The sequence below is a fragment of the Chiloscyllium punctatum genome, chromosome 2 (genome assembly GCF_047496795.1).
Source record: "Chiloscyllium punctatum isolate Juve2018m chromosome 2, sChiPun1.3, whole genome shotgun sequence".
Classification (NCBI taxonomy): Eukaryota; Metazoa; Chordata; class Chondrichthyes; order Orectolobiformes; family Hemiscylliidae; genus Chiloscyllium; species Chiloscyllium punctatum.
In genome coordinates this window covers 79896198-79920696 of record NC_092740.1, presented here as the reverse complement: position 1 = coordinate 79920696, position 24499 = coordinate 79896198, and the positions used below count along the sequence as shown (strand labels likewise).

The 24499-nt window shown below is 38.8% G+C and overlaps 1 protein-coding gene across 4 annotated transcripts in view; it reads left to right on the top strand.

Moving 5' to 3' along the window:
- Positions 1-24499, top strand: part of cep120 (centrosomal protein 120) — a 105820-nt gene that overhangs the window by 44091 nt on the left and 37230 nt on the right. For 2 of the 4 annotated variants that reach the window (XM_072584521.1, XM_072584546.1), the window contains 4 exons: positions 2967-3047; positions 8267-8441; positions 13242-13391; positions 20352-20534. In XM_072584521.1, the coding sequence (XP_072440622.1) occupies positions 2967-3047; positions 8267-8441; positions 13242-13391; positions 20352-20534 (589 nt within the window). The remainder of the gene's footprint in view (positions 1-2966; positions 3048-8266; positions 8442-13241; positions 13392-20351; positions 20535-24499) is intronic. The other 2 variants (XM_072584529.1, XM_072584536.1) reach the window with 2 other exon arrangements.

Genomic DNA, 24499 nt, shown 5'->3' with positions numbered 1-24499 from the left:
TGTGTGCATGAGTGTGACGGAGTATAAGCCTGTGAGAGGGTCTGCATGAGTATGTAAGTGTGTGTGTGAGCGTATAGTGTAGTGGGGTCATCTGTAGTGTGAAATGAACCCAAAGTCCCCTTGAGGCCATCCTCATGGATGCTAAACTTGGCTAGCAGCCTCTGCGCGGCCACTCTGCATTGTTGCATATCCCAAAGTCCACCTTGGAGACTGGTCACCCGAAGATCCGAGGCCAAATGTCCCTGACTGCTGAAGTGTTTCCCGACTGGGAGGGAGCATCCCTGTCTGGCGATTGTTGTGCAGTATCCATTCATCCATTGTCATAGAGTCTGCTTGGTCGCTCCAATCTACCATCCCTCTGGGCAACCTTGCCAGCCATATATGAGATAGACTGCATTGGCTGAGTCAAATAAGTACCTGTCGTGTAATGGTGGTAATGGGTGTTCCCTCCAAATCCGGGAACACTTCAGCAGTTGGGGCATTCAGCCTCAGATTTCAGGTGACCATCCTCCAAGGTGGACTTCGTGATATGCAACAATGCAGAGTGGCTGAGCACAGGCTGACAGCTGAGTTCAGTACCCGTGAGGATGGCCTCAACAGGGAACTTGGGTTCATGTCACATTACAGGTGACCCCACTATACTGTACACACTCTCACACACACATACACACACACACACACTTACATACATAGGCATATTCTCTCTCCGACACATACACCCCCCACACTCATACCCACACATACACACTCTCTCCCAAGCCTATACTCCGTCACATGCACGCTCGCACTATCGAGCAAGCACGAACACACACAATACATACTCTCATGGGCACTCACACTTACACACGCACGCTCACACGTACACTCTCTCTCTCTCTTTCACTCTCACATGTATATAAGTCTATGGGTGAATTTGCATTTGCAGAGTTGTATTTGCAGACACGTTCTATTTTTGCTCAAAAAGCACACAACCTGCAGGCAGTCAATCCATATAACATTTTACAAATTCATACTTTGGAAATAGAACCAGTCTGACTCAAAAGTGGGATACAGACAGAGTCTAACCTCACATCTTTAATGCATTTTCTCAGCTGAGATGTCACTTTTGTTCATATAAAACCTTAAGTTACCTCGAGAATGTGACTTAGAAGAAGTTCAGACATTTACAGATGAATGAACTGAAACCTGCATCCCATTCTAAAAGATAAAAGACTCAACAGCAATCTAGGCTTGTTCAATATATTGTTTTAATTGTATGACACTGTGATCTTTTGCTATAATTTCTGAGTCTTCTGATCCTGCTCCAATAGTTACCAGATGAAGGAGCAGCGCTCTGAAAGCTACTACTTCCAAATAAACCTGTTGGATTATAACCTGGTGCTTTGTGATTTTCAACTCTGTCTACCCCAGTCCAACACCAGCACCTCCACATCATGAATATTATTAAGATAGAGGTGGGTGGAATTTTGTTAAGCAGGTGAGATAAGGATTATTCAGAGTAAATGGGGATTTAGAAATTGAAATACAAATAGATCATGATTTTATTGAATAATGGAGCAGGTTTGAGGGGCCAAGTAGTCTATTTCTTCTAGTCTTTTATATGTTCTTAAATAACTCAATGCTATTCACTTCAGCCTGTCCCAGAGGCAGCCAGTTCCACACTGTTGCCAACCTTTGGGATAAGGAGGTTTATTTTGAATTCCACATCAGGGTTCTTGGTAACTGTCTGGTGTTGATAACCTCTGGTTGTACACAAAGACATTCTAGCTATATATGCTCTATTAAAATGTTTCATTATGCTAAAGATCTTTATTAGATCACCCCTCACTTTTTTTTTTCAAGAGAATGATGTCCACCTTATCAATTATTTGCAGATACATAATTGCACATTTTTGGCACTATAATTGTGAAGCTTCTCTTCACCCTCTCCAGTGCTTGGATATATCATTGACATAATCGTAGAATCCCTACAGTGTGGAAACAGGCTATTTGGCCCAATGGGTCCATACCAAACAGCATCCCACCTAGACTCATCCTGCTACATTTCCCATGGCTAACCCACCTAGCCTGCATATCCCTGAACACTATGGGCAATTTAGCACAGCTAATCTTTGGACTCTGGGATGAAATTGGAGCACCCATCAGAAACCCATGCAGACACAGAGACGGTGTGCAAACTCCATATCGACAATCGCTTGAGGGGGGGGGATTAAACTGGAGTCCTTGGCACTATGAGGCAGTAGTGCTAACCACTGAGCCACTGTGACCAAAACTATATGCCGTATTCTGCATGGACTAAGCAAGTATTCATGAATGTTTGTAATAATTTTCCTGTTTTCTAATTCTGTGCATCTAGCAATAAGGCCTGCTACTTGGTTTGCTATTTTTTATAGCCTTGTTATCCTTTGGCATACATTTTGTTGTTTATATTCTGAGATGTCTTTGTTGTATGCCACGAGACTTGGATCTCCTAAGTAATAAGTGAACTGCAGTGTTCCAACTAAAATGGAATACCTTGCTTTTATTTATGTTCAACTTCATTTGCCAATTACAAGTTAATCCATGTAATTTGTTGCAGTCTTCCTCATTGTTGACCAGTCTTCCTAGAGTTTAGTTTCATTTACAAATTCAGAATTTTTGATTTTAAAATCCAAACTATTTCTGTTAAACTATTGAAGTTGTTAACTTGGTATGTACCACTGTCCTAAATCACATTAATTATAGATATTTTTGAATAAGCCTGTTCAGAGACATTATTACACACTTCTGGAGCAGAAGTTGAACCTGGGCCTCCTGACTCAGAAGTAGGAACACTGCCACAGCTCCACAAAAGTCCTTTCAAATTCATTATACTGTAGTAGCTGGAAATTGCCAGAGCTATTTAGACAGTGGTTGAATTAAATTGATAATCATTACATTTTTTTTGTCTTTACTTGCTGTGATAACTGATTCTGGTGAATGTATAGACAAACAACAATTAGAACAGCAATCAGGAGCAGCATTGCATTCCAAGGCACATTCATCTCAAACTGTTAAACCTTCCCAAGGTGAGATTCAGTTTAATTATCTGATTACTTATACAATTTTTTTTTGAACTCTCTTACTAGCACAATGGATTTTGCAATAATAATGGCACAGATATTGTCAGTGATTGCAGTTGATACTTCTCACTGTTGTCTACACAAGTGGAGTTTAAGCTTTGAAATCCAGAAGTTGTTAGTCATTCTTTGCTTCCCCATGGAGAGTGCTGATGAAGTCCTTCCAGGATTCATTTTTTAAATGCTGTTAGCCTCTCTGTAAAAGCCCTTGACAAAATATTTTTCATTGTGTAGGTTTAAATGCGTTCTTAATAGTGTTTTAAGTTCATCACTATTCTTGAATGGCCTGAGAATCTAATTTTATATTTGTGGAATGTCCTCCAACATATGCATTTCTCAATATTTCTCTATTTGATGAACCTGCAGAATACTGAATCTGTTACACATTAAACGTTTCTGTGAAAAGTGTTGCGCAATGCACAAGACTGCTTCAATGAGAATTCTCAAATTTTCAAACATTCCGAACTGAGCTTATCTCAAATTGAGTAACATATGGACCCAGGGTGCTCATAATATGGTCCTTGCTCCAAAATGTGAATGTATGTATATTAAATTTCAAGTGGAACTGGGGCCAGAAAAAACTGTTACTTTCATGGGGGTAAAATAGAGAAAATAATTCGATACTTAGGATGAATTTTTAGTCTCAGATATTTATTGCAGCTGACAGCACGAGCTTTCTCAGAAGCAAAGTTAAATAACTGCTATTGATGACAGGGCATTTGGGAGACATTGGAATAGAGACAGACACCTTGATGAGAGGTAGAGATGTAGCAGCAGTATATTATATAGGCCAAAAGAAGCATTTCTTTAAAAGTGGTAAATTAAATCTTAAGCTGTTCATGTTTATTGATATGAGGTTATCTTTTTCTATTGTTTAATCTTTAGTAACAAAGTATAGTAATTGTTACCATGTTTAATCATGGATCTAATTCTGCTTTGTGATTGTAAATTTTTTTTTCAATTGTGACATTTTTAGAGTTAAATTTCTTTCCCGCTCCAAGGCTTAACTGCACTACCACATTGCTTGCCGTATTTTGATCTCTAAACCCACATTGCTTTTCTTGACCTTGTTGTAAATATATATCTGGAAAGTGAAACACATTATAGTCCTCTCAGGAGTTTCTTTTAAAGTCTGCTAATTGATTCCATCCCTTCTTTCGCCCTACCATTAGTCTGAAGCAAATTCTTCTAAGAAGACATGTCCATTTACAGCCTTGTTTACTTATTAAATATGTAAGGAAGTCTCAAATTACTCTCTGCTGGATTGTCTTTGTGCATTATTATGTGAGTTGTAGTTTCACAAAACCAGGAAGATATATCTCTCGTCATTCATTTTGTTTCTTCCAGTTTGATCAATTACAGACATAAAAATCCTGTGGACTTCTGAGTCCATTATTCTGAGGATGTTGTCCAAAGCTAATATATGTCAAGCAATTTATTTTGAGTTGTGAGAGCTTGCATTTTGAATGTTCTTTATCTAATTGTATTTGAATTATTAGTTATTAAATATCATGTTCTTGACTAAGGTTGTGCTTCCTGAAAAGGGACAGGTGTTGTCTCATTTAAATTTTTGATTTGTCTTTCGTTGAAAAGGAACACTGTTCCCCACTCAAAGTATTCTCAACTGTGATGAATTTAAACTTATTTGTGTGCTTGTTAACTTATGGGATATTTGGTTAAAGGATTTTAATGGATTATTTTGTAATATATATATCATCTTCTTTCATGTAACAAAAAGTCCCAGAGTGCTTCTCAGGTGTATTGTAAAGCAACGTTTGTTGCACAGCCCCCTAGGGAGTGTTAGGCCAAAAGCTTTATCTAACGTTTAACATGCGGTTTAAAGGAAGAAAGAAAAACAGAGAAGACAAAGAACAGTATAGCACAGGAACAGGCCTTTCAGCCCATCGAGATTGCATCTACACATGATGCCGTTTTCAAGTTCAAACTATTTGCCTTTGTGCAGTCCATATCCCTCTATTCCCTGCCTATTCATGTATCTGTCAAGATGCCTCTTAAATGTTGCTATTGTATTCGCCTCCACCACCCCCTCCTGACAGTGCAATCCAGGCACTTGCCAACTTCTGTGTAAAGAATTTGCCTCTCACATCTTCTTTAAACTTATCCCCTTTGACCTTATGCCTTGTAATTGAAATTTCTACCCGGGGAAAAAAGACTCTGACTACCCATTCTATCTATGCCTCTCATGATATTGTAAACTTCTACCAGATCGCTCCTCATCCTTTGACGTTCACATGAAAACAATCCAAATTTGTCAGATCTCTCCTTTCAGTTAATACCCTCCAAACCAGGCACCATTCTGGTAAACTGTTTCAGTACAAACCCTCCATGTCCTCCACATAATGTGGTGACCAGAACTGTTTGCAGTATTACAAATGTGGCCTAACCAAATTTCTATACGGCTGCAACATGACTTGCAGTTTTTACATTCTGTGTCCAGACTAATGAAGGCAAGCATTCTGTCTGCCTTTTTGATCACCTTATCCACATAAGGTGTAATACATCATTCTGTACAAGTCCCAACTGCACCAGAAGACATCCCAATGATCCACATACCTGAAGCCTTACCTCCCGCACCAGCCCTTTAGCCACATATTTAACTGTACTATCTGCATATTCCACTGGCACATGGCACAGGATGTAATCCTAAGATTATAACATGTCCTACATGTCCTGTTTCTCAGTTTCCTATCTGACTCCCTGAAATCCCTTTGCATCTCTCTTTCTGCCTATGTCGTTGGTACCAATATGGACCACAGCCTCTAGCTACTCACTGTCTCCCTTCAGAATAACCTGTGCCCGCTCAGGGACATCCTGCATCAGGAAGGTAACACACCATTCTGGAGTTTTACTTGTGGCCACAGAAATGCCTGTCTGTGCCCTGGACTGTAGACTCCCGTAACCTTCAACCCTCCCTGCTGTACAAAAGTGCCAGTTATAGTGCCACTGATCTGGCTGTTGCTGCTTTCCCCTGAGAGGCCGTTCCCCACCCAACAGCATCCAAAACAGTATACTGTTTGAGAGGGGAATGGCCACAACGGACTCTTGCACTGACTGTCCACACTTACTCATCTTCCTGGTGCTAAATTTGCTAAATGTGCTATCCACAACATGCTCAGCTTCGTGGATGCTCCATAGTGAGTCCACACCATGCGGCAAATCAGGAGCTGCAGATGAACACACTTCCTGCATTTGTAGTCATTATGGACACTAGAAGTGTTTCTGATTTCCTACATGTTGCAGGGAAAGGATTCCACTATTCAGGAAATAGGTAGCTAAAGACAAAGTCACTGATGGTGAAACAGTTGAAATCACAGATATCTGATCAGAATTAAAGAAATGCAGGTATCTTGGAGCGTTGTTAATCGAAAGGAAATTACAGAAGTAGCAAGAGATTAGGCATGGAGGAACTTGAAAACAAGGATAAGAAATTTAAAATTGAAACTCTTTTAACAGGGCTCAATTTAGGTCAGTAAGTACATGAGTAATGGGTAATTCGTGTAAGTCATAATTTTTGATGTCCAATTTATGGATGGTAGAATCTGTAATGCCAGTAAGAAGTAAGTTGAAATAATTAAGATAATAATGACATAAATTAGGATTTTCACAGCAGATTTACTTAGGCAGTGAGTTTCAAATGAGACAGAGGCTTAGTAAGTCTTGTGATAATATAGAAGTAAAAATCAATGTTTGCCGATATGGTTATTAGCTCATTGAAGGCTCAAATATGAAACCAAACTTGCAGTCTGGTTCAACCTCAGTTGCCAGGCATTGGTTGCTGGGAACAGAGTTGTAAGGATGCCAAAGACAATGGTCTCAATGTTTCCAAGACTTAATACATATTCTTTTCTACTCATTCACAAGTGGATATCGGAAGAATAGTCAGACACTGTGGCAACATTGCCAGAATCAAGACAGGTTGTATCTTCAGTGCACATGTGGCTTTTGAATGTTATAGCCAAGGGAAAGCATGTAAATATGAGAAACTGGGAATCAAGGATAGCCCCTTGTGGGAATACGAGAGCAGGATGAGAAGCCATTGCAAGTGATATTTTGGCTATCTTTAAGTGTTTGCAGTTCCACCCAGCTGGACAACAGTTGAGAGACATTGAAGGAAGATGATATGGTCAACCATGTTAAAGGCTGCAAACAGGTCAAGAAGGGCAGTGAGGGATAGTTTGCCTTTGTCATGATCACATAGAATGTCATTGCAGTTTTGGGAAAAGTTGTTTTGATATTTTGGCAGGCATGCTAAAATAAGGTTCCAAGAAAAAAATTGACACAGATTTGGAAGGTAACATCACAGTTAAGGAGCAAAGGAAGGTTGGAGATGGGGCTGTAGTTTCAAGAATGATAAAGGTTGAGTGTTGGTCCAGGAGGATTGATGATGGCAAACTTAAAGGGGAGAGGGATCATGCTTGAATAGAGTGAAGTATTAGCAGTATCAACTAATTTTAGGACCAGGATGGGAAGTCAGGTGCTCAGCAATTTAGTGCAAAGAGGGTCAACAAAACTGGAAGTGGATCTTGACGGTAAAATGGGCTTCGTGGTGGCATCTGCAAGAATGGAGAAATTAGATAAAATATGAGTTTGGGACAAGGAGAAGGAGTAACTTCAGAGGGAAGTTTGGTTCATTGGATTGATAGTTAGAGGGATGCATCATGAACAGCTAATTGATGATCTCAGTTTTATTAAAAGCCTCGATGCACTTTTTGGAGATGAGGATGGAGGATCTAAGGAAGAGGGGTTTAAGGAGATACTTCAAAATCTGACAGAATACCATAAGTTTTACCTCGATCATATTGTACCTGATGTGAATGTGATGTTTGATTATGATGTTTTGCTGGAAAACATTGCTCTACATGTTTTTAAATGTAAAAACTTTCACATTTTCTCAAAAAGCAATGGAACTGAAGTCTTCAAATATTTTTAAGGCAGAGGTAACTAAATTCTTGCTAAGCAAGAGCAAAAAGATTTAGTCAAGGTGACGAAGAATGTGAAATAATTCAGTTAACTATGATCTTTTTGAATGATGAGTAGGCTCATGGGATTGAGTGGTCGACTCCTGCTCCTAATTTGTATATTTGTGCATAGTAGATGCAGTTATTGATTGTTATAGTAATTGCATTTTTCTCTTATTTCCACTGCAGCACCAGTTGCGGCAATGGAACCACAATGTGGTCCTGCCTTAGTTTCCAAGTTATCTGATTCTTCTTCAGCACCAAAGATTTCCATTCCAGCATCAGCACATCATTTCTGTTTTGCCCTGGATATAAGAAGTATTAGACAGCTGGATGTCAGTTTTGCTGTGAATTGTATAGTACGGTAAAAGTCCTTCTGTTGATGTTTTGACTCATTAAATGTATCGTGTAAAGTATAAATACTCCAATTATGGCAATTACGTGATACTAATGATGAAACTATTACAGCACGGAATGAGACCATTTGACCTGTTATGTCTGCATGGGGTTTCCAAATAAATTGAGCGCATAAGTACCATTTCCCAGGCTTCTTACCTGCACATTCTTCCTCTTCGGATAATAATCAAATTCCCTTTTGAATGCCTTGATTGAGCCTGTAAGCACCACACTCGCTGGCAGTGCATTTCGCATCCCAAACACTTGCTAAATGGACATGTTTCTTCTTGTTTCTCCATTGCTTCCTTTGCTGATTGTTTTAAATCGGTGTTGCCTTGTTCTCAATTTTTCCATTGTGGACAAAATTTCCCTTAAATTTTACAGACCTCTCATTATTTGAATACCTCTATCAAACCTCTCATCAGTGTTATATTCAAAAAAATTAGTCTCAAGTGTTCTAATTTATGCACGCAACTGAACTCAGTGCGACTTTCCTGTGAATTTTTTCTGTATTCTCTCAAATGGTCTCACATCCTTCCTCAATTGAAGTAAACACAGTTCTCCAGTTGATGTTGAACTAGTATTTAGTACAGGTTTTGCATAACTTAGTCTTTTGTAATCTGAGCTCCTTATAATACCCAGGATCCTTTTTGCTTTCTTAATCATGCTTTCAATCTGTACCACCTGTTAAAATCAATGACTTCAAAGGTACATCTATTCTTGTATACACTTTGAGAATTGTACCCTTCATTCTATGTGGCGTGTCTCAATTCTTTCTACAAAAATCAATAATTCACACTTCATTACATAAAATGTAATCTCCCAGATGTCTGCTCATTTCGCTAACCTGTCTATATCCTACACAAGTTTAACACCACCCTCTATACATACCTGCAAGTTTTGTGTCAATCACAGATTTTAAAATTGTGCCCTATACACCAAAATGTAAGTCATTAATATAAATCAACAAGAGCAGTGGTCCTAACACAACCCTTCCTGCAGTGCAATGATAGTTTTTCACCACTACTTTTTGATTCTGTCACCCATCCAATTTCATATCTGAGCTGTCATTCATGCTCTTGAATTTTAATTTCACTCACATGTCTGTCTTGAGACACTTTATCAAGTGCCTTTTGGAAGTCCATGTACATCATCCACTTAGAGTTGTACAGCATGGAAACCTACTTTTCAGTCCAACTCGTCCATGCCGGCCAGATATCCCAAGTTAATTTAGTCCCATTTGCCAGCATTTGGCCCATATTCTTCTGAACCTTTTCTATTCATGTATCCATCCAGATGCCTTCTAGATGTTGTAATTGTACCAACCTCCCTCTCATTTACCCTCTCATTAAAAAAAAACTCAAGCAAGTTAGTTGACATAATTAGCCCTCAACTAGTCTCTGCTGGTTTTCCTTAGTTAACCACATTTAGAGAAGTAGTTTATTGATTCTTGTCCTGAATTATAATTTCTAAACCATTCCTCAATTCTGTCATCCTCTGGCATGATCCCCAAATCTAGAGAGAATTAAAAGGTATGATAGTGCCTCAACATTTTTCACCCTCATGCCCCTCAGTATCCTTTGTTACATCTCATCCATTGCTGGTGACTTATCAACTTAAAGTATAGTCAGCCTATCATTGCATCTTCTCTGTGAACATTTATAGAGTCATACAGCATAGAAATAAACCCTTCATTCCACCATGTCTATGCCAACCAAGAAACATCGAACTGCACAAATTCAATTTTCTTGCATTTGGTACATAGCCTACTATGCCCTGGAAATTTAAGTGCTCATCCAGTTGCTTCTTAAATGTTCCGAGAGAACCTATCTTCACCCCCCTCCAAAGAAGCACATTCCATATTTCTACCAACTTCTGGGTGAAAACATTTTTCTCTGATCTCCTCTGAACCTCTTACTCCTCACCTTAAATTTATATCCTCTGGTCTTAGTCACATCTGCCATGAGGACAGGATTCTCATGATCTACCCTGTCTATACTTCTCATAATTTTGTACACCTCAGTCAGAATCCCTACAGAAACAGACTATTTGGCCCATCAAGTCCACGCCCACCCTCTGAAAAGCATCCCCCCTCATCCCTGCAACCCAACATTTTCCATGGCTAACCCAACAAGCTTGCACACCCCTGGACATCATGGCCAATCCATTTAGCCTGCATATTCTTCGACTGTAAGAGGAAACCAGAGCAACTGAAGGAAACCCATGCATACACAGGGAGAATGTGCAAACTCCACACAGACAGAATCTGGAAACTAACCCAGGTCTCCGGTGCTGTGAAGCAGCAGTGCTAACAATGGAGCCACTGTGCCACCTGAGATCCCCCTGAGCCCCCTCTGCTCCATGGAGAACAAATCCAGCCTATCCATCCTTTCCCATAACCGACACTTTTTATCCTAGTGTCAACTCCCTCATCTTTCACTATAACTCAGACAGCATTTTCTATCTTGATGGGTCTTTGGCAAATTTCTGAAAAATCAATTTTTTCATAATTCAGTCTATTTCCCATTAATTTTGAGTATTTATCCTGAATTTTCACAGCTTTGAACTCAACTTATAGCTCTTTGTATAATATCTCACATTTTAGAAGGTATTTGGTAACAGATCATGAAGTTTACCACAGTCCAATTTTGATGTCATTGCTGGCTAGGATACTCCTTTCTGTTCATTGCTTCAACTTGTGCTTGATCAAAATTCACTTCCTACAGATGAAAGAAAATATGCTGAACAACTGTCATCACCAATCAGTTCCAATTAATAATCTTTAAAATCCAAGGAATCATTCTGTCTTTGCATGCTAATTTTAACATTTCATTTTGCGCACAAACCTATTGTTGACAATGATTATTGCTGGTTCACTTGCCACTTATGAATAGTGTTTCACTTTCTGAAGGGTTGAAAATGTCTTCTACTTTTTTCTGTTATAGATACAGGTCAGATTTTGAAATAAACTATTAACTTAATATTCACTGCAAAAGTAATTAGAAACTGAGACAATTTTATTAACCTTTTACATTATAGTAATCCAGATTTATATCTCAGCTTAATTTACTTTGTCATGACTGATTAGTAGGGTAACTACCCCATCATATTGTTGTGAAAGCAAACTTTTCATTAAAACTCATCCATCATTTTCTCACTTTTTGACAGCAAAGTTAAGATTTAAAATGCATTTAATTATGCAGTGCAAAAAGTAATTTTTTTGACAAAGGTTCTTGTCATTAGCATGGCAACGATTTGACTTATTACCTCCAAATAGTTAAGCTATCTATTTTGGCAATTAATCATCAGTCATGTGCTTAACTATCCATTTGTACATGTGACTGCTGTTGATTAGTTATAATGTGATCGCTCACTTCTTCTGTGCTCTTAGTCTGACATTAATCCAAGACATTATTCAAGAGAATATATACCCTTTGTGGTAATATAACATAATTGCAGAGGGCTTGTAGTGAACTGGAAGCATCCAAGCTTCTGAGCCAGAAGGTCTGTGTTCATTCCCATTCATGGATTTAATGGCCAAGGAAGTATTAACCTGCAGATATTTTCAACATTGCTTATAGAGTCATAGTGTCACAAAGAGCAGAAACAGACCCTTTGGTCCAACTCATTCATGCTGCCCAGGTTTTCCAAACTGGAAGTAAATAGCAGGTAGTAAGAATGGGAAGGGTTGCTTGTCAATCATGTGATAGAAAGAAAATTGGAGATCCTTCTATTTCTATTCATAGCTCTGGGACAACAACATACATTTACACATGCATATTGCCACTGCAACTCAAACTCATTAGGACTGGTGTTTATTAAGCGATTAGCTCTTATAGAGAGCTGGCAAGGATTTAATAGGCTGAATGGCTTTCTTCTATGCTACAACAATTCTGTTTCTGTGCATCAAGGGAAATTTCAAAGTGTGGAACCCAGTGATTAAGTAACCGTTTTTAATATATGTCAGTGGCTTAGGACTAGATTTTCACCTTTGACGTGAAATGCAGAAGGGTATCAAAAGCGTTACAGATGTAGGTGAAAAAGACCCAGGAAGCAATCAGTTCTTTAAAGAAGAAGACACTGTGAAGGAGAAGCAGAGCTGTGCCAGTTTGAGTGACTAGGAGGTTAAATATAATATTCAGTATTAGGGGAGATAAAATCAGTGACATTCATTAAAATGAAGGCTTGATGTTTGGTGGTGGGGTCATGCTCTCAAGCTAAGGTGAGATGAAGAGCATTGGTATCCAGCCTCCACTCAGAGAGCTTGATTTACTTGAGCTGAGTGACTTCCAGTCACCTGTAGCATAAGTTCAAGCCTTTCGAGACTTCACATTGCATTCAGCAATTTCAGATCCGAACCACTGTTGTCACTTGTCTGTGGACAAAATATTTTCTGTCTTTTATGCCTCCACCGGACTTCACTTGTCCCATTACCATCCCCTTTTGTTTTGCATAATGACCCACTTTACCATTTAATTTCTCCTGCCTTCCACACTGTGACAGCCCTCCATTTATCTGCCTCTGCACCTGCTTCGAAGCTGTTACATTTCTGGTGGTCATCAGTTTTAATTAACCTGAGATTTAACTCTATTTCCTTCACCGTACTTGTGATGCGATTGTTGAATTTTTCCAGCATTTTCTGTTTTTATAGTAAAAGTGTTTGAGCTCAGTTGAGGAACCTTTGGCTGCATGTCTGCTTATTTTGTCGTGAATGTACTATGATATCCTAACTGTGTTGGCGTTTTTTTTCCTTTTATTTGCTGACCAGGTACTCCTATCCATTTTTTGGAACTGCAGCCCCAATCATGACGAATCCCCCAGTGGAGGTGAAGCGAAACATGGAAGTGGTCTTTCCTCAATCATACTGTGCATTTGATTTTGCAGCACTACCTCATCAACTGCAAGATACTTTCTTCAGGTATCATTATCTAAACTTGTATTTTAATGTGTTTTATTTATTTCCCCTTGTAAAACTGCAAATTATTTTTTCAGTTTCTTGAGTTATGTTGTTCAATTAACCCGAATGACAGGATTTGATTTTAGTTTTGAAAATGTTAGTTTAATCAAACAATTTTGTTGGAATTCTGGAAAGATACAGAAATTGTTTTTTTGGTTCTCTGTGCCTCTACTTTTTTTCTCTCTTCAAGCTGTCCAACTATTCTGTCCATTCCCAATAACCATGCCATTTTCTCCTCTTAAAATGTTTATCCACTTAAGTTTTGATATTTATTATTGAATATTATGTCAGTATTTCAAACTGTATGTTTCAGATCATGAAAATTCCCTAATAAAGTTTGTTCAAACTTCTATTGGTTATTTTGTCAATTACCTTTAATCTGTCATCTGATCTTTAGTGCTTATGTCACTGGAAATGGTTTCTTCTTACTTAGCTCTCTGAAAACCCATCATGATTTTGATCACCTTAATTAAGTTTCCACTTAATTTTCTTCGCTCAAATGGAAACAATACAGTTTTCTTCAGTCTTTCCGCTTAACTTAAGTCCTATATCTTTAATACCATTCTAATAGATTTCTGCACCCTCACTAAGGTCTTTTCTCTGTAAATTGTGCTGCCCAAAATTGAACACTGCACTCCAGCTGGGCCTGGAGTTCCTTTCATTTGTTCATGAAGTACGGCAACCATCTTGTGCCTTAGTGGTAGTGTCCCTATCCCTGAACCAAGAGGCCTGGGTTCAAGTCCTACTTGCTCCATGTCTGAACATCTCTGAACAGGTTGATTAGAAATTTTTCTTTGTTGTGAAGTATGTGAGTCATTGGTTAGGCTAGCATTTATGATTGATTCCTAGTTGTCCAGCTGGCAGATAAGAGTGAACCATGTGGTTGTGGGTTTGGAATCATGTAAGCTAGACCAGGTAAGCAATGGAAGAATTCCTTCCCTAAAGAACATTCATGAGGTTTTCATGTTATATGAAGGTTTTGCATAAGTTCTTCATTTTTGTGCTCTGTACCTTGTATAAATTGGAAAATTGTGTGCCTTTTTAAGGATTCTACACTTTTACCTCCTATGACTTTTGAATGTACAATTCAAATCTCTGTCATAGGAAAAATGTTACTAGCTATTATTAAAGTTATTGTAGTAAGACAGTTAGAAAATGCAAGATAATTAGCAGAATTAACCTGCGTTTTTAAAAGAGAGATCATGTTTAATCAGTTTATTGGAGAACTTTGACAAAGTAACCTGTGCTGTGGATAAAGGGGGACTAGTGAATGTACTAACTTAGATTTCTAAGAAGAGATTTGACATGGTGCCACATAGAAACTGGAGTAAGCCATTTAATTCATCTGGTTTGATGTACCATTGAGTACAATGATGGTTGATCAGACACTTCAAAGCCTTTTATCCACACAATCCCCATAACCTTTTCTGTTATTGGTAATAAGAAATATATCAATTTCATATATCTTCCATAGCACTCTGGCATAAGCATTTCAAGATTAACAACACTCAATACAAATAAATTCTCCTAATTGCAGTCCTAAATTGCATTCCCTTATTTTTAAACATTTCCTCTGTTTAAACATTTTAAACATTTCATAGACTCTCCAACCATGGGCAACATCTCACCTCCATCTACTCTGTCTATCCCCTCTGTATTTTGTAGGTTTTAATTAAATCACCTTGCTATTCTTGAAAACTCAAGAGAACGTAGGCTCAGTTTTTCCCAAATCTCTCTTCATTGAACAGTCCTGCCATCCCAGAACAAGTTCGGTGAACCTTGTTGCATTCTCTCAATGGCAGTGATATCTTCCTGAAATGAAGAGACCAAAACTGAACACAGTCATATAGATGCCAAGTTTCTTTACAATTCCAGCAAGACGTCATGATTTATGTACTCAAATCCTTTTACACTAAATGCTAATATTCCATTAGCTTTCCTAATAGCTTGCTGCACCTGCATAGTAGCCTTCAGTGACTTATTGGCAATGACACCTAGGTCCTTTTCCAAGTTTTTACTATTTAAGAAATACTCTGCACATCAGTTCCTCCTACCCAAAGTGAATAACCTTACATTTTTGCACATTACATTCCAGCTTCCTTGCAAAACATGTTTCCACTTACTTAGCTTTGTGTCATCCTTAAATTTTGAAATGTTACGTTTGGTCTTCACCTCCAAATCATTGATATATATTGTCAACCGATGGGGTCCAAAGTACTGATGTTTATGATATCCCACTACTTATACCCTGCCACTGCAATAATGACCCATTTATTCCTACTCTGATTCCTGCCTGTTAGGTAATCCTTACTCCTTGCCAATGCATTATCTCGTTTCCAGTTTTTCTGCTTATGCTAACTAACCTCCTGTGAGGCTCCTTACCAAAAACTTTCTGGAAATCCACGTATATTATATCCATCAACATTTCTTTATCAACTTTATTGGTTACATCTTCAGAAAAATTCCAATAAGTTAATTTAACACAGATTCTTATTGACAAGTCCACGTTAACTATGCCCAACCTGGATCATTGTTACCAAGTATTCATTTATCACATCCTTTATATTCTATTACAGCATTTTGATGTAAGGTTAACAAATCTGTTGTTCCCTTTTTCTGTCTTTCTCTCTCTCTCTCTCTCTCTCTCTCTCTATTTTTTTCTCTCTCTCTCTCATAGTGAGATGACATTTGCTGGATTTTGATTTGCAGGAATCAGATAGCATTGAATTTAAATTGTAGAAGATAAAAGTTCATTATTTAAGAGTTAACAATTGGCATTGATAGAAGCTTAGCTGGCTACCAGAAAACAGAGGGTAAGCATAATGGGGTCATTTATTGGTTGGCAAGATGTAACAAGTGATGTGCCACAGGTATTAGAGTTGGTGCTTCAACATTTTAGAAATTACATAAATAACTTAGACAAAAGGATAGAAGACACGATTGCCAAATTTGATAAATTACACAGCTAGTCAAGAGAGTATAAGGAGTCTACAAAAAAATATAAATAGGTTAAGTGAGTGGCCAAAAATCCAACAAATGGAATGTAATGTTGGAAAATGTGAAATGGCCCACCTTGGGAGGAAGAGTATAAAAAGAAGCATAAATGATAAGAGATTGTAAAGCTCTGAAATGCGGAAGGACCTGGGTGTCTGAGACCATGATCCACAAAGGTTAGTGTGCAACTACAGCAAGTAATTGCTAAAAGAATTTTGCTGTTTATTGCGAGTGGTATTGAATGCATGTGAACATCTGCATTAGGAGGAGGAGTAAGGCATTAGGTCCTTCATGCCTGCTCCACCATTCAATAAGATCATAGCTGGTGGGTTTATGTTTTGAATTCAACTTCCCATTTACGGTTAATTACCCTAGATTTTTGTTAGGCAAAGAACTCATCCATCTCTACCTTAAAAATACTCAATGATCTCTTCTCCACTATTTTCTGAGGAAGTTCCAAAGTTGCACAACTCTGAGAGAAAAGATTTCTCCTGATCTCCGTTCTAAAAGGGCACCACTAACTTTAAAATAGCACCCCCAAGTTCTATACTCACCCAAAAGAAAAAAAAACAACCTTTCAGTGTCAACTTGTCAAGATTTTAGAATCTTGTATATTCCAACCAAGTCACTTTGAGTCTGCTAAACTCCAGTGAAAAAAGGTCCAGTCTGTCCAACCGTTCCTCATAAGGCAATCCAGTCATTCCAGATATCCAATCCATTGAACTTCCTCTGAACTACTTTCATTGCATGTTCATCCTTCCTTAAGTAAGAAAATCAAAACTGCAGACAGTATTTGGGATGTGGTATTAACAATATTCTGTATAGCATTTTCCAACTTTACTCTTCATCTCTTAGATTAATGTCACTCATTCAACCTATCTATATCCATCTGTAACCTCCTAATGCTCTCTTCACAATAAACATTCCTATCTATCTTTGTATCATCTGCAAATTTAGCTTCTACATTTTTACTTCCCTCATTGAAATCATTGACATAAATTGTATACAGTTGAGAACCGAGCACACAACTCTGAGAATCCCCATTCATCACATTGTGTCAATCAGAAAAATACCATTTATGCGCACAGTTTTCTACCAGTCAACCATACTTCTATCTCTGCCAATATGTTATCCTCTAATCACCTGCTTCTACTTTGTGCAATAATTTCTGTGGCGCTTTATCAAATGCTTCTGTCAATCCAAATGTAGTATGCCTAAAGGCTAATCTTTAACTTTAGTGCATGCTAGTCCTTCAAAGGATTCCAATAAATTGGTTAAACATGAATTCCCTTTGACAAAACCAGGCTGACTCTTCCCAATTGTCTCAAATTTTCCAAGCTCCCAGTTGTAACCTCCTTAATGATGGATTCTAACACCTTCCTCACCACAGATGTCAAGCTAATTGGCCTATAGTTTTTTTACTTTACTTCTTCCCTCCCATTTTGAAAAGAAGAGTTATATTTGCTACTTTCTGGTCAATGGAACCATTCCTCTTTTGTGTATTTTGGAAGATTATCATGAACACATCTAACATCTTAGTAGCCACCTCTTTTATGAGCTAAGCTGAAGTCTAACTTAGATCCCAGCACCACGTTGTACTACCTCATGAGTGACTTGCAGTACCACAGTTCCATGGTCAGTTAGCTTATCCTCCCTGCAGCTCGCATTCTTGTCTAAACATGCTGAATAAAACCTCTCTTGTAAGTTTTGGATAGTATAAAAGGCTAGGGCTCCTGCCTCTGGGTCTTTTTAATTGCGTTACTCTCAGTTGCATCCTCCTGTCCGAAATCACTGATCAAATCAGATGACCCTATTTAAAGGTATCTGTGTGCCTCCTAAAATGATGTGACGTGATAACTTTCCCCCTCCTTGTGTGTCACAGTATCTGCAGCTTGGCTTCCGTCATTGACCAAGCAGAGGTTCCTGCAGCTGCAGATGTGTTTTCCAGAACACACTAGCATCCAGAGGTTCCCACATTCTGCTTTTGTAGCATGTCAACAGACCTGCTGTCTTTATTGTGTGATCATTGATAATTTTCAGTTAAACTCATCAGTGTATACACCACTCCAAAGAACTGGCATTATCAACTTAATAGTATATTTGTTCAACTTGATCCCAACAATCATATTTGACTCCATGCAGTGGAGGTCATAATCTTTTCATCTACGCCATAGGGCAAGATATCATCAGTTATACTGAATGTCTGTTTGCTTTCTTTACATATCTTGATTACTTTCTGGCACATCTTGGTTCTTTTAAGAATAATGGCAGATTCCAGGATTTGTACCATCCAAAGGATGCACTGAATATGGTCAGTGAAGATTCATGTCAGGTTTCACATTCCAGCAGTCATTTCTGACATCAAAATTGCTGAAACATTATGCTTTAGTTATAAAGGATATCGGTGAGACCATAGCTGTATTATATATACAGGATTGGTCTTATTTAAGGAAATGTGTAAATGCATTGAACGCAGTTTAGAGAAGGTTTACTGGATTAATATTTGGGATGGATGGGTTGTCTTATGAGCTGAAAGACTTGTATTTTAGACTTGTATCTGTTGGAGATTGGAAGAGCAGAAGATGACTAAATTGAAGCATAAAGTATCCTGAGGGGTCTTGACAGGGTGCATGTGAGAACCTAAAATAGGAGTCACTATCATAAATATTATGTATCCATGTAAGAACGAAATAAGAAATGTTTTCGCAAAGAGGGTCATGAGTCTTTAGAGTACCTGGGTAGATTCTTGATCAGCAAGAGAATGAAAGGTTATTGTGGATGGGCAGGAATGATTTTATAAAGCAACCCTGATTTTATTGAATGGTGTACAGCCTTGAGGGCATGAGTGAAAAAGCGTGGTGCTGGAAAAACACAGCAAGTTAAGCAGCATCTGAGGAGCAGGATAGTCAATGTTTAGGGCATAAGCCCTTCATTAGGAACATGTCTGATGAAGGGCTTTGGCCGGAAACGTCAACTGTCTTCTCCTCGGATGCTGCCTGACATGCTGTGCCTTTCCAGCACCACACTTTTTCACTCTGACTCTCTAGCATCTGCAGTCTTCACTTTCGCTTTGAGGGGATGAGTGGCCGACTCCTCTATTTGATATGTCTTGTTCTTTAAAATTATACTATTTGATTTATAATGTCTTTCCTGCTTCTTCCTACAAAGATCCACTGCACCATATTTCCTACATTAGATTTCATCTGTGAAATTTCTATCCATTTCAGCAGCCTTAATCCACCTTGTCCTCCTTACTGTTTCCTGCGATCCAAATTTTGTGTTGTCTGCAAGCTTTGAAACTACTACCTGCATATGCTCATATCCAATATTTTCACAAAGAGACCAGAGACTCCTATATTGGCCTCTGGAAGATTTTGCTGTTCGTCAGATGTTAAATTAGTAAATTAATTTTAAAAACTTTCTTTCCCTGCAGGCATTAACTCCTTACTGGAATACTTGCATCTAATTAGTTCCTTTTTTTTATCCCATAGTTAGCTGATCATTATGTGCTTATCCTGAGAATTTCTGATCTGTTTAAGTTTTGAAGCCAAACTTGATATATTTGTGCTACACACTGTACATTTTTTCTGGTTCTCACTTTTTCTGTCTTGAGTAATTGAGTAACAGCCAAAAAAGAGAACCCTGGACAATTCTCATTAATTTTTGAGGCCATCGAAGTTAACACTACCCAATATTAACTAAATCAGCATAGATCAAGGACTAAATCCAACATCATCTTTACCTGCTTGATTTAGTTAGGAACTTGATGTGATTTTTTTTGTCTCAAAAACAAATTCATTTCAGATTCTAACTAGGTTATTTTTGAATTTGATTTCAAAGGAAGTGAGCAAATAAATAGATTTAAGTGTAACAATTGAATAATGCATGTTATATTTACTATAAATTCAGAATCATTTAATCTTTTAGGTTACCTTTGTTGGTTGAAGTATGGCACAAAGATAAAATGGCCAAAGACTTGCTGTTGGGAGTAGCAAGATTGAAATTGTCCAATGTTCTGACAGCAGAAAAATCTCGCTTTTTGGGGCCATCAGGAGATCAGTGTTGGCGTCAGACCTACAGTGAGAGGATACCAGTGATAGCAACACAGGGGCAAGTACAATTATTAAAATAATACTAAAAATGATTAATCTCAGTTCTAATGTCTCATTTTCAAATTCTATCTGCGTGTAATAGTGCACCTTACATTTTTAGTAATACATCCTATGCTAAACTCTCACAGGGAAGTAGAGTAAGACATTCATGTAAGTTTATTTTTAATCGCAAAGATTCACCAGTGTGACTTTGACTGTGATGTGGGATGTGTACTGTGGTTTTATGCCAAATCACTGGACTGCTTCTTTGTTCTCCTAAAAGACCATAAGCAGATGTGAGCCATTCAATAAGGTTGTGGCTGATCTGATCAACTCCACTTTCCTGTCTCTTCACCATAATCGTTGATTCCCTTACTGATTTAAAATTCTGAAAAATGTGTTGCTAGAAAAGCACAGCAGGTCAGGCAGCATCCAAGGAGCAGGGGAATCGACGTTTCAGGCCGAAACGTCGATTCCCCTGCTGCTTGGTTGCTGCCTGACCTGCTGCGCTTTTCTAGCAACACATTTTTCAGCTCTGATCTCTAGCATCTGCAGTCCTCACTTTTTCCCTCCTGATTTAAAATTCTGTCTATTTCACCTTTGAATATACTTAATGACCCAGTCACCACAGCCCTCTGCATTAAAAAATTCCACAGTTTCACAACCCTCTTAGAGAAGGACATCTCCTCATCTCTGTCTTCAATGGTGCGCTACAATGAGAAACGTTCTATCAGCATTTATCATTGTCACACAGCTAAAGAATCTTATGTTTCAGGAAAATCATCTCTCCTGAACTCCTGAAATCATTTCTTGCCATCATTCTTATTCCATTTTTTATAAACAGGACTACCCCAGCCTTTCTTTCCTGCCCAAAAAAACCCCTCTGAATATTTAGTTCTCTGCTTTGTAACTAAATCTCTGTAATGGCTCTCAGATACCATTTGTCTCTATTGGTACTGTTAATTCATTTATTTTGTTCTGAATACTATGTGTAAACTAGCAAAGATATATTATTTAATTTTGCTTTTTTTAAATCACTTTTCCTCCTTTGAACCTAATTGCTGCACTTTCAATGATTGTACATTCTCTGTCTCTTCCTATCCCACTTTGAGAACCATGACTTAAAAAACAGGTAGTTTTGGGATAACATGCATTTCGGCAGTGCAATTTGGCTACAATGTCACTGAAGAATGAGGGAACGATATTTTGGAGAACTCTTACCTCTGTTGGCAATAGCGCAATTTCAGTGGGGATTGATTCATGCGCTTTGTTCTGCACATGAGCCAATGTGGTTTATTGTTTGATTAAAACCTACACAAGGATGAGCCTTTGGGCTTCAAAATCAGTAGACCAGTGTTGCCCATTCTGCAAATTAAAATAGTTTGATGATTCCTTCATTTTCTAGCCTTCTGATTTCTGCCTCTACTTTTCCTCATAGGGCAAATGGCACTGGGTGGGTCTTGCAGAAGCATGGAATTGCTTCCGGGTCAACATGCAAAGTGGCCTTGCTTCCTCTGGTTGTCCCCACAAAACCTCCTGGAAGACTTCTGGGTATTTCATTAGGACTTCACTCAGGCAGCCATTTTCATATTGAAAAATGTTGAGCCAATATAGGTGAATCTTTCTCAATCAATTTCATCCCACCATGCTTGGGCCCAAGCCTTTTACTACAATCAGTGGTAACTGAACCAGCTGCTTCTCAAATAAGACTGGAACCAAAGTTGTACCCTTAATCTGTAAAGGTTCCCAGGTAACTTAAGGGTTGAAGTCCAGAGCAAATTTTATTAAAGACTGGTTTTGCCGTCACTGAAACGGCCATGCCGGTATCGATCTCCATTAGAACCCTGTTGACCGTTTCAATTGACATTAATTTTCATTCTGGTTTGGATGTTGTGAAACAATTTAATTGTTCCAATCAAGATATAAGTGGATTTTCCAGGGTGTGCAATCCCCTGAGTACCAGTTTATGAGTTATCTTACTGACGTTAGGTCTAATAGGACTCTGGCTGCCTCAAATTTGCATACCAGCAGAAACTGCAATGGCTTGCTGGCCCAGATCCTGAAGAAAAGTTTAACTGTTTGGCCGAGGTTTAGCTTTGTTTTGCTGTTGACTGAACTACAGTCCTTCCAATCACTATATATTTGAGTGAGACTGTGCAATTGCCTGCACTCAAATGATGTTCCCCAAACTCAGTTAGATTGGCGAAGGTGTCTATTTCCATCGAAATACCCTGCAAATCATATGTTCCACATGCTGCACTTTCCAATGATAAAGCCTCCTTCTGGAATGTGCCTATGCAGAGGAAGTCTGGAGAGGAATGCAGTGATGCTTGTCGAGGTTTGTCCTGAGCAGCGTCGTGACGCGGGACTCCATGCTCTACGGCCTGTTCCCCGGGACTCACACCGAGACGAACATTAACTGCACCTGGAGGATCATCAACTCGGTGAAGGATGCTCTCTGGGCGGTCCGAAGCCTGTTGATCTTCCAGCTGAAGGAGTTGACCCCGACTGAGTGTTGCAGACTGGCACATTCCAAGGTCCAAGACTACGTGTTGAGGGACGCGCTGAAGCTTGGGGCAGCTGCCGCCAAGCGCGGTGGGGAAAGACCACCGTGTAAGATCGGCCCGCCTAAAGAAGAACAGGGGGCCCATGCGGAAGTTTTTTGGGCTCTGCTGATGCCTCAGCCAAATATATGCATAAGATTGAAAAATGCACAGACCTGTATATGACAATGATAAATTCGAATCTGTGTTTGCCAATGTGGACATATGTATGGCATGACCAAATGTACAGACCATCAAATCATTTTATGAATAAAGTATATTTTTGAAATTAAAAAAAATTTCCAATGATAAAGCCAGTTGTAGCACCTATTTGATGTCCAGTTGGCCTTTACCTAGTAAGTGCTTTTGTGTGGTTATATCATTAATCCCACAAACCAACCAGTGTTTGAGCAACTCATTAAGCGATAAATCAAAGTCACATACCCCTGCTAATCATCTTAGTTAAAAATCCCGAAACTGATTCCCTGGTTTTCAAAATGCCAAGTAAAAATAATAGTGTCTTAGAATTAAGGGAGACTTGGGGTCATGATATTCACTAACTAAATCCATCAAACCTTGAAAGGTTTCAGTATCTGGTGCCTCAGAGAAAGTTAGGCTCCTATTAACAGACAAGACTGTGGAGTCACAGCCTTATGAGGATAATCACTCGGTCCGAAACCTGTTGATCTTCCAGCTGAAGGAGTTGACCCCGACCGAGTGTTGCAGACTGGCACATTCCAAGGTCCAAGACTACGTGTTGAGGGACGCGCTGAAGCTTGGGGCAGCTGCCGCCAAGGCGCGGTGGGGAAAGACCACTGTGTAAGATCGGCCTGCCGAAAGAAGAACAGGGGGCCCATACAGACGTTTTTTTGGGCTCTGCTGATGCCTCAGCCAAATATATGTATATATACAAGATTGAAAAAATGCACAGGATTGTAAAGGACAAGAATAAAGTCGAATCTGTGTTTGTAAATATGGACATATGTATGGCATGATCCAATGTACAGACCATCAAATCATTTATGAATAAAGTATATTTTTGAAATAAAAAAAAAATCACTCGTTGCTTTTCATCTGCCCCAATGTCATTTGCTTTGAAAAAATAACTAATTCTTTCTGCATACTGAGCCAAGTCCTTGATGGCAGGGTTGAACAAGTCAAGCTTCCCAAATAATGGCATGATGCAAGAAATGCTTACCCCTACTCAAACACGACTGTTGAGAGTGAGTTTCTTCAGGAATGTCCTTTACACTTGTTCCTACTGAAATAACTCCACTGAAGCCAGTGTCCCATCACCAAGTCACTCTTTATTTACACATGGAAAATCCTTGATTCTGGTGCTGTCTCATCAGAGTCAGCACCCAGAGTGATCAGAATCTCTGACACTCTTTTTATCTGTCAGCGAGGAATCCCTGAGTGGACCAGATTAACAGCCCCAATC